The following is a 14,427-nucleotide window of genomic DNA, read 5'->3' on the forward strand; positions in this document are numbered from 1 at the left end:
GTCTACCACATCATAGAACAAAATGGCTGGTGATAAAAGCAACATAAGCAACATATAACCAATGAGGTATACACGAGTTGATTTAAAAGCGACATATAACCAATGAGGTATACACCAGTTGATTTATGTGGGATTTAATATTACAGAGTCACAGGTTTCTCATTGGAGGGGTTCAGGATTGGAGGATTAAACTACACCTGGAGTCATTCTTCCATCCAATAATATTGAGACTGGACCTTAGCGTAATTCTTTAAAAACTCAAAAAGAAAAAACATATAAAATGTCGCATGCCTATCAATAAAACGAATTAAAATCTAAATTGGACAGGAAGCTAAGGGGGAAAAGCATATAAAATATGGCATGCCCATCAATAAAGCAAATTAAAATCTAAATCAGACAGGAACAGAAGGGGGAGGTCAATTGGAGGCTCTCACCCATTAAACGCCTTTAACTCGAAACCACTTATATCTGCAGCAGTGGAAAGTGCTTCTCTCCAATTCTGAATAGTCTGTAAGTCGTGTCATTTTTTCTCTTCATGACTGCGCAGGGCTTCAAAATACGCTCCACGTCCATCTTTCCCCGTCCAGCGGAGCTCGCGAGGCTCCACATTGTAAAACACGGGAAGAATAGTAGCCTCCGACTTTATCATGTGGATGAGCTCATTCAAACACCACTCTGAGTCTGCATAGGTAGGAGTAAAAATGGCTATGTGGATAGCAGAGTTTTGAATTGCAGCTTCTACTTGAGAAGGAAAGGTGCGTCCCTTTACCAATTCTGGTTCATCCAAGAACGCTCGCAATCCACAGGAATTAAGACGATGGTAAATATGGTTGGCAAATGTCTTCTTGACATTGGGGCCTCGGTGATTTATGAACACATCAAACTTAGTCAATGGCAAAGAGGAAGAAGCAGCGTTGTCATTGTGGCAAGGGGTTGTTTGTGCCATTTGCAAGAGAATTGGGATGAATGGATAGATTGATCGATAGAGCTAATGAATGGATAGAATGACAACAGAAATAGTGATTGGGTGATTGAAGGAGGCAGATAGACCAGATTGCCAAGAAATACAGGCGAGCGTAATTAGATGATAGAAGCTCAGGTAGGTAAGCTTCCCACTTTTATACTTTGAAAAAGTAACAGCGCTTAAACTTTACGCAGACGCGTTTAGAAGAGCCAATGCCAGACACCCGTCAGCTTGAGCGTCCCATTTGGAGGAATATGTGCAGATTTATTGCTATTGCTATCCAATGAAAGAATTTATGGACCCCTCATATATTCTCCACCCATGGAAATTTTGTTACCTCCCAAATTCCATGAAGGGTTCAAACGTATAATCATGGTTTGGGAGGAAACTTCTGCAATCCGATTACAGTTTTCCTTTTGTTTTAAAGTATTCTCCAACTCTTCTCAAAATGTTTGATGATGATGTGACATGGAAAGGTTCCATTTTACCTGTTCTAATTGGCCAACAATAACATCATATTTAAAATATGATGTGATTTGTTATTCCTTTAGCAAGTGTCTAGCATTTTTTATTTATGATGATGCTACATGGAAGGTTCGTTTTCAGAACTATGAGAGGGTAATATTCGAAAATGCACCCTTTTGTGAAAAATGCACTTTGTAGTGTTTGAAAGTTTATTAATCAACATAGTGTTCCGTTTAAGAATGGGCAAGTTTTATGTAATTTAAATTGATTATGCTAAATACATGTTTAATAATAGGTTTGAGTCATAGCATCTTTATTAATTATTGTCTAACATTCATTATAGATTTGATAAATTGCGTCGACATACATACAAATGACCTGGTAGCAAGATATAAGTGCACCATTGAGATATTGCAACAATGCAGTGAAGGTATGTTAGAACTTAGCACTCTCCATAATCACTGAGTAATGAGTTGAGGGTGTTATCTCAAAATCAGGTCTTGATAGGCTGCTGTGATCAGGCAGACTTTAAGTAACTATTTCAAACCTACTTTAGGCTGAGGCTTAGCCTCCCCAACGTGAGAGGGCTCTCTCACAAGATTAAAGATTTGGATAATGAATAAGATGGCTAACTCTTCTGAAACAAAGGTAACATGTGAGTGGTGGAAACACAATTAGAAACTATCCATTGGGCTTATGGAGTCAACATCATTTCAGTATAACAATGGTATCAACCTTACATAGAAGTCAGGGCATTCAAGATTCAACACATTTAGAACATACCAGAAACATATAGGACCACACAGTCTATGAATGTATATAGGAAATTAGAGCACCATGAGTGAGTTCTAAGTGATTACACATTCATACCGCTGCAAATATTGGGAAAAGAACAATACAACACATTCTGAACATCGAATCCCTCCTGAGTCTTGAGAAGCAAAGCCAATCCTGTATTTCTAAAACAGAGTCTTTACATAAAGCCAAATATCAGAGCTTTTCTGAATCATTTTCCAACCCTTATTACATTGTTCTTTCTCCTATATATAGAGCTCTTCTACCTAACTGAGATTCCTCCTCAAGCATGAGGGGAACTTGAATTTTCCTTATCATGACACCTATTAACCTTTAAAACTATCTAATAAATACAACTGACTGCTAACTAGTAGTTTAAGAGACCTAAGACAATTAGGATTCTAATTCTACATCATGCTGATCATAGCATTTATTACAATCAAGATTTGTTCTTTGACAAGTGTTCTCCTTCAGTTTGGCTTGGTGGATGTTTAAAGCTGCCTGATGGCCTTCAATGTCACATTTTCTCAATTGCTCCTGAAAAATAGGAAACTGCCCCTGTTTGTCTGCTTTTGGTTTTCCTCAAAGATATTCGAAACCAATGAACCATGTCCTTCTTCTTTGATTATACAAAAATATATTAGAGTGCCACGTCTTTTATGTGCTGTCAACCTTTCCCATGTACATGTGTGATGACAAAACCTTTCAAAAAGATTTTCCGCTTTGTCAATCATAATTGATCAACTGAATTGTAACATGCAGCTACAACAGTTTTGTAGCGCGCTACGAAACTGCTGTGTAATTTCAAAAACACAGTCTTCCTTTCATAGCTAATCATGGCTTAAGTCCCCTACTCCCTTGATCACCTTGACAAGATTTTCTTGCAACTTTTCAAGAAACGGATATTGCTCCTGAGGAAGAGATGCAATGACACCAATATCACCATTGATTGTTCCAAATATAACAGTAGGAATTTGGCTAGATTCTGAATCTGGCAGACGCATAACAAGAGATCCATGCCTAATAAGATACAACAAACTCTCCTAAGTGGTATTCACCTACAACTTCCAATTTTCCTCTCTCTTCATCAGTTGCAGCATCAGTTATACAACATGACTTTATGTTGAGATATGTCAAAGCAACAAGACTTGAAATTGTATCCATGCATGCCACAGTCACCGGACAGCCTACATAAACAATGCCTAAATCTGCGACTTTATTTTGATAAGTTTGTAGCTCCTTCAAGTTTGTAAGCCCAGTCAGAGGTTTGATATCTGAGTTATTTATACAATTGCACCATCCAATGTTCAATGCTTCTATTTTTGTAAGCCCTTTTTAGATGTACCAATCCACCATGAATCCCTGAGCACATCTTCAGATCCAGACCTGCCAAGTTCACAAGACCAGCTAAGGCACAGAAGCCTGATGCAGTTATCGCATTGCTTTTTTTAAAACTAAGTGAAGTCAAGTTTGTAAGTCCACATGTTTCCAGTGATTGCAATCTTCTTTGTATAAAGATGAAAAAGTGCTCCCTGATATTGCCTGCTCTAGAATTCAAAGCACTGTATTTTGCATTTAGAACTTCAAAATGCGCATTATCAGCACCTCGGGAACGAATAACCATTGCAGATGAAATTGCCATTATTGCATCACTCAGAAAATCACTGCTTGTTAGGTCATGAGGATCTACTCCTTCCCACTCAACTTGCTCAATTATAGTTATTGCAGGTTTGATTCTTCTATCATATTCTACAGTTTCCAGAAGCTTCAACTCATCATTGACAAAAATGTCTTCTTTGTGAAGGACCACCCTTCCATTTGTAATGACAGCATTATCGCCTGACCCAAGTCCAAACTCTGACGATAAAAAACCAGAAACCCTTTGCAAATAATCCTTGAAAGAGTACCATGAGATTTCTGACAGTGAAGACCTCAAGCGATCTGACTTCAAATCATTTGCTTCAGCCAGCTTAGTAACTTCTTCAATAAAATCTTCGACATTGGTATTACTTGTTTGTGAACTATATAAATGTTGTGCCTCATACCAAATCATTAACTGGTTTAGAAATTCTAAAGCCTTGGCACGGTACCTGAAAGAAGATGCAATAAAATCAATAACTTTGACAAGAAGCAAGACATGAGATGCTTGAGAAAATGAAACTAGATTATCAATGTTATATAATATTCCAATATGTGCCCTTTTGATTCCATCCAACAAATAGCGAAATCCATGACGAAGAAATTTCAACCCTCTCTTTAAGGTAAGATCAATAGCGAGAAGATGGGTAACTGGCCTCATGTCATCTTCAGTTTCAGGAGAATGTGAATATTGAAGTTTCACCACCACTGAATCCCTCTTCAAAACTGATGTGGCAAGGGACACAAACTTTTGATGGTCCTTTCCCTCTCTAATGAGGCCTGTGAGATCTTCTAGTCCAGCATCAGAAATACGTTGACAATAGTTAAAATTCAGATGCTGCAAATTTAGACAATTTTGCGATAGTGAAAGCCCTGAACTTGTCACGTCTGAACTAGAAATATCAAATGCCAGGAGGGGCGGTCCCTGCGTTGCAAGAATTTCAAGCCAACTTTGCTTAGATTATTTCTCTCTGTTCTGTTGATCGGAGAGTTCCCATGACAAAACCAGGCGGTTGAGATTGAATGGCCAGATATGTAGGTCCACCACCATGCCCAATACTTCCTCCACGGCCATGGAATATGGTAACTTTAATACCAAATTCTTTACAAGCAGCTACAACATCTCACTGTGCTTTATATAATTCCCATGTAGCAGTGAAACGCCCTGCATCTTATCCTGAATCATAATAACCAACCATAACCTTCTGGTGTCCATTATCATTTTCAATAATATGGTTTCGATACCAATCTATCGATAATGAAAATATTGTAGCCAGTTTCAGGTATCATGCAGCTGACTGAAAAAATATTGATCATCCACAAAACTGTAGTGCAATAAGATAAAACCGCCCAGAATAAACATACACTTCTTCCCAAATGAAATCTGTGATTAGCTAGCAGAAGAAAAGCATCAGGTATTGAATGAGATGTAAACCAACTCAATTCAGTCCAGAAATCATAAATCAAGACCAAGAGATAGGCGAAGTGTATAAGCTGACAACTGTTAACGGATTTTGATGGATATGACAGCTAGGTGAGATTGGCTATGGATCCGAACAAATCCCCGATTTCATAGCGTAGCCAGTGCAAAATGTGGGTTTTGTGCTACGAAAACACCTAAACAGAGTTTATGCGCTACGAAAACTCCTAAACAGTTTTGTAACACATAAGAACCTTCGAACAAAGCTGATACATGGAAACTATGTGAGTTATGAGACCAGTGATGAATGAGAATGGATAGTTGACCTTTATTTAACCATCCCACCAAGACTCCTAGGACTTAGACACTAAAGTAAACAAAAAATTAAACCTAGACTAGCACCTAACCTTTACAATCAAACTAATGTGAACAATTTGGAAATTGTTTCTTAAGTGATAACAGAGGGAGTAAAAAATTCAAAGTAATAGTACAGCTTCCAAACAAGCTTATACTCAATGGAGTGATGCAAACATGTGTTATGTTCAAAGGTGACATGACTGATGGTTAGTCGTAAAAGAAAAGAAAACCCACATGATTTTGCCATTCTTTTTTATTTTTAAGGTCTCTTTAATAGTTTTATGAGCACAAATAAGAGTCAGAAAGTAAAGTTGGTGGTGTCTTTTTTTAGTTTGTTTAGATTTAATGAATATGAAAAGAAAGAAAGAAAAAAAGAGTTAAAAGTATATTTATAGTGTTTTTTTCATGGTTTTAGGAGCACGAAAAAAAGGTAAAAGTTAGCTCATTTCAAGAGAATTAGTTACATTATAGAATGTTTTTATGGCTTTCGATGGTGGGATCAATTTAACAAAAAAGGAGTGTAATTGGTTACTAACAAGGCAAGGCCACCCATAACAGTTATTCTCGATGGTGGGATCAACTTAAGAAAAAAGGAGTGTAATTGGTTACTAACAAGGCAAGGCCACCCATAACAGTTATTCTCTATAGATCGCATAATGGAAGCAAGCTAATGCATATGGAAAGAGGCCAAGTGTGAGTACAATGGTAGTAGTAGGAACCAAAACATAAGTGACAATATACATCTCCGATTAAAAACACAACATAAAAATGACGAGAACCCCCAGGGACATGGTCAAATATATGGACAAGAGAGGGAAATGAGGTTCAACTTCAAGTCATAATAGGTTTACAAGGGGCTCCCAACCCTATGGAAAAATAGTGTAGACGCTAAGTGGATGCTAATCTAGGATTCCCATTGCGGGTAGGCACTATCTTTAATTTAGGATGTGCAAAGAAGAAGAGTTAATGTTGCAAATCAACATGATTGAACCTGAGGCAATTCAAGGCAAGTTATCATTAATGGTGCAAATGGTAGGGAAACACCTATCGCTATATGTTATGTATAACATAATAAGTTAAACTAGACTCAATGAAAGAGTCAAAGTTGTTAGGTCAACAATGGTGGTTATGCACACATGGTTTCAGTAGCTTGTGGTTTTATGCTCATGGATTGCATGTAATGAAGTCTTTAAAAGGCTTAGGATACTTTATTATAATCGGCCACAAAGTGAGCAATGAAAGCTCACTTGGTTGGCTTGGTTAGGTTTTTCTGAGGGGTGAATGCATCAAGATGGGTTACACTTTTGGGCCAAATGTGGCAATGAAATTTCAAGTTTTTCCTCTTTTATTGAATTGAAGCCCTCAAAATTCATATAAGCACTATGAATTTTGATTTGGAGTAAAAAGACATTGTGGAGAATTATGTTGTTGTCCTAATGATATTTTTTGCAAAAATATTTAGTGTCGTATAATATGTCAATTTTCCATTAAATGAAATGCTTGTCCTTGCAAATTTTCACACATCTTAAGAGGTATGTGTGTGTTCATGTAGCATAACTTAGTCTAAAATGTGTAATTTTTAAAAAATATATATATGAGCATGATCTACATGGAGAGAACTAAGTTTTTCATATTAAAAAAATAATTTTTTATGCAAAAATATATTTTTTATTATTTTTCGAAGTTAGCGAAGTAATATTTTAATTGCATTTTGCATGCACATGTGTCCACATAGGTTTTTTTCAACTATTTAAATAAATTGAAAAACCAAGAGTACCCTTTTGAAGAGGACTCATAAACGAAGATAGTGGTATTTTTCTAAAAATTTTTCATTATGTATATTTTATGATATTGACTTTTTATTCAACCTCTTTAAAACAATTCAAAAAAATTCAAGCATTATCATGTTTAAAAGAAATTAGATGAAGAATATCATATGAATTTGAAAATGTCAAACTCATATGCCATTGGATAGAGAATTCCTTCATGATCAACTCTACCACCGAAGGAAAAATATAGACCTAAGTCCACTACGGTACAAAATGGTGTTGCAGGAAATTTTGCAGAAGGGGTGCTGAAATTGTAGATTTTAGGACTTAAGAGGCTCAATCGAGCACTTAAAGCGCTCGATCGAGGGTTTAGTAAACCCTCGATCAAGCCATATATGTGGTTAACAGGGGCTCGATTGAGCGCAACATAGCTCGATCAAGCCTTTATAAAAAGAAGTTGAATGATTTAAAATTAAGCTTTTACCACATTTTAAAATTCCAAATTTTATTAGAATTTTTGTTATCATGTCATGTAGAAACCTTATTAAATTTAATATTAATATTAAAATATTATTATTATTCTATTAAATGATGAAATCTTAGATTAATATAAAAAAATATATTAATATGTTTTAATGTTAATATTAGATTTTTAAATTTTGAATTAATATAATATTATTAACTTTAACATAATATAAAATTTATTATATTATAATATATACTAGCACAACCACATTAATAAATGTGGTTGATATACGTCATAGGCGTCAAAAAAAGAGTCATACAAGTTGACTCAATATGTTAATTTTATTTAACCTAATTTTTTTATAAATCTAACATAATAAAATATATAATATTTTTAAAATCTTGAAGTAATCATAACCTAAAGCTACCTTTAAAGTTGTCTTTGATGGGGGTAGCTGGAACATTAATATTTTGGAAAATTTTAGATAATATTTCCATGGAAAATTATCATTTTCCCTCCAAGTGAATGTATAACACACATTTGAAATCTTGCATTTTAAATATGTATAAATTGTTGTATGACATCAAAATAAAAATAAAAATAAAAATTATTTAAACATACTATTTTAATTGTCAAATTTTTAATTTATTTTTTTGAAATATAGAGAGAGAGTGGGAGAGAAGTATGAGAGAGAGAGCGCAGGGGGGGACAAAAATATGGAGAGAGGGAGAGGAGGATAGAGTCTCCAAAAAAAAGAGGGAGCTCGAGAGATGGAGTTGGAGGAAAAGATAGGAAGGAAGAATTTCAAGACATATAGAGAGAGAGGGAGTAACAAGGGAGAGATGGAGAGAGTGTGTGTATGTTTAGGGGTGAGATGGAAATACAAAGAAGGAGAGATGGAGAGAAGGGGGAGAGGGAATGAGAGAGGGAGAGAGATAGTCAACAAAGTTGTAGGACAAAGCTCTCGAGAGAGAGAGTGAGTGAGTGAGTGACGAGGGTGGGAGACAGAGGGAGGTGGGAGAGAAAGAAAGAGAGAGAGGACTTGAGAGGGAGGGAGAGAGAGAGATTTGGAGGGGGAGAGAGGGAAGTAAGAAGAAAGACATATATATATATATATATATATATATATATATATATATATATATACAGAGAGAGAGAGGCAGATATAGATAGATATGGAGAAACAATGTGTATGTTTGCAGGGTGATATAGGGAGATGAAGAAGGAGAGACATAGGGAGATAGAGATATAGATGGAAGGGGTGGGAGCGAAGAAGAGAGAGATAGATAGATATGAAGAGAGAGAGTGTGTGTGTTTGGGGGGTGAGATAGAAAAACAAAAAAGGAGAGATGGAAGGAGATATTGATATAGATGGAGGGGGGAGAGAAAGGGAAGAAAATTGTTTGCACTAGATGCATTGATTTTAGTATACATATGCTTATTTCTAATCCTATTTGATTTCTTGCATTAGATGCATTGATTTTTGTGTAGATGTTGATTTTTAAGTCTATTTCATTGCTTGCATTAGATGTATTAATTTCATTAAAGATGTTAATTTATAATCTTGTTTGATTGAGCTTGCATTATATGCATTGATTTCAATATAGATGTTGATTCCTAATCCTATTTGATTGCTAGCACTAGATGCATTGATTTTAGTGTAGATGTTGATTTCTAATCCTATTTGATTGCTTGCAGCATTAGATGCATTGATTTCAGTGTAAATGTTGATTTCTAATCCTATTTGATTGTTTGCATTAGATGCATTGATTTTAGTGTAGATGTTGATTTCTCATCCTATTTGATTGCTTGCATTAGATGCATTGATTTCAATGAAGATGTTGATTTATGATTTGATGTAACTAGATATATGGTGTACATTAATTTCAAGATAATTAGTTTAACATTGTGCATTGATTTTTGTGTAAGCACAAAAAAATTATTGATGACATGCATTATGACTAAACTTTTGTAGATAACCTCAAACAAACTAAAATTGAATAAAACTTGTATTTGTAATTTTACATCCCCACATCTTTTAAAATTGAATATATAACTTATTTCAATCATATTTGAGTTTTTAAAAAATGAATAAAACTTATTTTCATCATAAGGAATTGATTGAAATACTTGGATAACTACTTGTAAATTTAGGAAAGTTGATAACATTATATAAAATTATAGAAATGTTGTCATATATTATTTTTTGACCTATATATTAAATTTCAATACGATTGACTTATAACATGTTATGACTAAGCTCTAGTAGATAATCTCAAAATAAATAATACTAAATAAAACATATTTGTTGTTTACATGACATCTTTTAAAATTGAATCAAACTTATTTCAATCCTATTTGTGTTTTTTAATTGAACCTAAGATAAGAAATTGATTGAAATACTTAAAAAAGTTGTCCATGCAATGGTATATGTGTGGGTCACAAAAAATTTCATATAAATTTTTTATTATAATATGAATGACTTTATAATTCAAATAATTTATTTTTAAAATTGAATTGTAATAACATGTTGATTGCACTAAAAGACACTTTCTACAAGCCAATATGAAGTATGATTAGAATTATTTTCATGTTCAATATTAAATTGATACATGTTATATTTTAGTTCATTTAAAGTATCATAGTGACTTGCATCATAACCTAAGAGTATACTTATTTTCTTAGTCTATGAAATTGGAAATCAAAATTGAACATATATCTTATTAATAAAAGTTATAGTATATAGAAAAAAAATTAAATTAGCGAAATAATTTTAACAAATCTATAAACTTCAAAAATTAATGAGCATCCATAAAAATATTAATACAGATCCATAAATTGAAATAGTGAATACATGTATCAATAAACTATCCATATGAAAATATATACAAATTACAAATATCACATAAACATCCATAAACTAAAATAATGTCCATGATGTACATCTATAAATTGTCCATGTATGAAAATATACAAAGTCTATCACACATGTGAATGTGCCCTATGAAATGAGCCTGAAAATATATGAACTATGACACTCTAAGTACCACAAAAACTCCTATGTGAGTTCCACCACGCAAAGTAAGTGTCCATAAGCTGGTACTTCAATATAACACATTCAAATTCAAACTAATTAGATCATTATTTGTACAAAATAAACAATATGGAAATAAATGATTTTGAACCACATTTTTAATTACATATATATGAATCTACTAACCTTAGTCAAGTCCAAATGCAAGTCAGATAGGATGGGGGTTTGATCATGAATTTGGGTTTGGTGCTCCCCTGTATGTGGCTCAATGATTGGGGTTTGCATCAATGGACCCGCATCATCAGTGCCTCTAAACCCAACATCCCACTCATGTCTCCATATAACAGCGGCATCAACGACACTCTACATATGGGCCTATGTACACAATGGCAAGGAAAAATTATAATTAGTCTACAAATTAATTAGCATATATGTGTAACTTCAAAAAATAAAATGTTGAAATCTTAGGAATAAAAAAGTTTACCTCAACTGTTGGTCCATATGGTTGTACATAATGACTCTCCTCCACATTAGTGAACATATAAGGTGGAGGAGAATCCATAGAAACATGCTCTGGTCGAGGATGGTCTGGCTAATCAACTGCCCCCTCAGATGACCTCATAAGCTCATCCATGTAGGTAGGATGTGTCTACATGTTATCATGAACTTATTAATATAAATACAATCTAATACGAACTATAAAATTTAATATAAATAATTATGCATAATTTGACAATAAGAGTCAAAAGTTTTGTGTGTGTGTGTGTGTGTATACCTGGTATGTGTCACGCAGGTTGTGCACCCTCCAAGTCTCACAAATGGCATCACAATACATACATGTATATGTCAAAAGATGTTCAAAGGGTAAACTCACAATAAATGCATCATCATATAAGGGCATTGGCGGGTCACGAGGCAATGGTGGTGGTCTCCTAATCCCTCCATCCAATGCAACATGTGCATTTGCCAATGACGGCTTCATGTTGTCTATAATAGTCTCCCTGGTCTCACCACCAAGCTGTGACAACTCCTTTAACTCTATTGGTAATACCGAGCTTCAAGACAGTAGTGACAAGAATCTCGAAGGTGGTGGTACATGCTGAGGGTCCCTATGAGCCCCCTCGCACTCATAGGTACGTCCCAAGCCGGGTCCATAATAATGAGATTTGGTATCAGTGTAATACGACCTCATATGTAACATGAAATTTGCATATAAATATTTGGAAAAATAAATGGTGACCTATTCATGGTGGGGGAACTAGCCCCAAGCTCTAATGAATCTATCATACACAAAAGGGGTTGCATCAACATTTCTAAAATATTTCAATGGAATCATACATTTATGTCTAGTAGGGTGATCTAGAGGGATGTCAAAAGACTCCCCACGAACATCAATGTCCTTAGTGGCCTCTGTTATCTCTCCGTAATTTCCCTAGGCTATAGAGAGAAACCCAGAAGTAACCACAAAACCACTTGCAAAGTTGGGATCTATCCCTTCCAACTTCAGAGAGGGATCTCTCTTTCTAATTTAAATTTTGTCTGAAGATATTAGACTAGTTATTGAGTTCTAAGTTTGGTTTTTCAAATATTTGGTTGAAAATTTTAGGAAAAGTCCACTGGGCATGGAGTCATGAGCCTTTGGGTGATCAAACACAAAAATGACAGAGTAGTCGTAACAAGGTAGAATAGGAAAAATTTTGGATCTTTTAAAGTATTTATGGAGTGTGTAGGATGAATATGATTTAAGTTCAATTAAATATAGAGCATGTTGGGATGAATTCTATACTTAACATCAGAATGAAAACATTGATATTGTTTACAAGCCAGAGAAAAGTACACTTAAGCAAATTCGGCCCTTTATCTTCTTGAAACAATAGAGACTGAAAACATATGGAAAACTGAGAAAATAAAAATTTCACATGAGAAGGTACATCACCAATTTCTTGACACAGGAATCCTGGAACAAAAATCTCTGTATTATTGTAAATTCATCACTTCAATACAATGCACAACTTACATCAAAATATGGCTCCTTTTTTCATACAAGTTCCAACCTATACTAAGTCTTATTACAACATATTTATAGATTTCTTACTAAACTAACTTCAGATTCCAAAAAGGAACTGATTACAAAATAATATCTAACAATTTCTGAAAAAATCTGAACAATAAACTAAAGATAAAATCAATCATTAGAAAACTGCAGGAAATTTGGAACTGCTGGAAAATCTTCAACCTTCAAATCTAGAAATTGATTTTTAAATGTTGATCCTATGCCTTGGAATATGGAGAGGTTGAAGTTGTCTTCACAAAACCTGCTAGTTTCCATCTCAATACGATTAACTATGCCACTTGTATCAACTAGTTGTCCCTTTGACTATTATTTCTGAGCCAAAAAATCTGAAAATAATTACATGTTTGTTGATGTTTTCCACCTAGTTGATCAATAAATTATTTGTATTTTGGAGTTAAATCAAATTTACTTATTGAACCCTTTTCCAAGTCTTTTCCTTCATCATCTTTAAATACTTCATCATTGTCGCAAAATATTTGGGAAGAAAATATTTTGAATAATGTTTCTAAATATTTTACTTAAAACTGTAAATGCATTTCATAAAATAAAATTTCAAAAAACTTGAATTATTTAATAAACCATCCTCATGTTTTGAAATCCATGTCTTTCTTTTCCCCGATGGGGGGGTGGAGTCGGCAACATGTGGTTGTGTCACCACATGACTAAATCCAAATGTTCGAGGTGGGGGGTATGGGCCTCCTGGTCCTTTCAGGCATTAATAGTTGTGGGGATTGGTACAGTGGAGTGGGTGGTTAAGCATGTGACGAGCATTCTTGAGAATGTTGTCGAGGGTGGCAGGGTGAAATACGACGGAGCGATGGTGATCCCGAGTATTTGCATCTATGTTTTCATTCGTGTTTAGAGGAAGGTGATGGGTGGGTGGTCGAAAAGGCATGTGAGCTGGTAAACTTGGTTTTTGTGGGCAAAGAGCTTTAGCGGTGTGTTATGGAGGGTGTCAGGTGCAAGGAATAGGGAGGCTTCCATTTCTTATGGAGCTACTTTCTTTGGTGCGTTCAGCGTATTCAGGTATGGAGTGTCCCTACTTTGGCTCCAGTTTTTAATTGGTAGTGTATCAGTGGGATAAGGTGGTGGCGGTCATTGGACCGGCCCTCGATCTCTGCAAAGCAACATCTAACCCGCGCTAGTGGTGTCACTATTCCTCTGTAGTGGAAAATGAGGAGGGCCTACTACCAATTTTGGTTTGTCAAATTTTGCGGGTGGAAGCTCTTCAAATTTCTGTTCCAATTTGGTAATAATCCGCTTAACTCCAGAGGACGCCATTTTCCCAGAGAAAGCTCAGAAGATAGTGACATTCAGTGGATTGTGTTCTGGGTAATTTTCGTTTGGTGCAAGTGCGGGTCGGTGGGGTTCAATTTGGAGCTGGAAGCTCTGTGCAACTCCATGTCTGGGTCGGTTGCCATGAAGACCCCATCGTGGAAGGTTTC

At 35.0% G+C, this 14,427-nt stretch overlaps 1 protein-coding gene across 1 annotated transcript; it reads right to left on the minus strand.

Moving 5' to 3' along the window:
- Positions 1-520: 520 nt before the first annotated feature.
- LOC149255673 (putative 2' cyclic ADP-D-ribose synthase BdTIR) lies at positions 521-946 on the minus strand. Its single transcript, XM_089455110.1, has one exon. The coding sequence runs from the start codon at positions 944-946 to the stop codon at positions 521-523; it is 426 nt and encodes a 141-aa protein (XP_089311236.1).
- Positions 947-14,427: the final 13,481 nt, after the last annotated feature.

Source organism: Pinus tabuliformis, chromosome 7, assembly GCF_031772625.1.
Source record: "Pinus tabuliformis cultivar Carrire ecotype Pingquan chromosome 7, CPIR1, whole genome shotgun sequence".
Lineage (NCBI taxonomy): Eukaryota > Viridiplantae > Streptophyta > Pinopsida > Pinales > Pinaceae > Pinus > Pinus tabuliformis.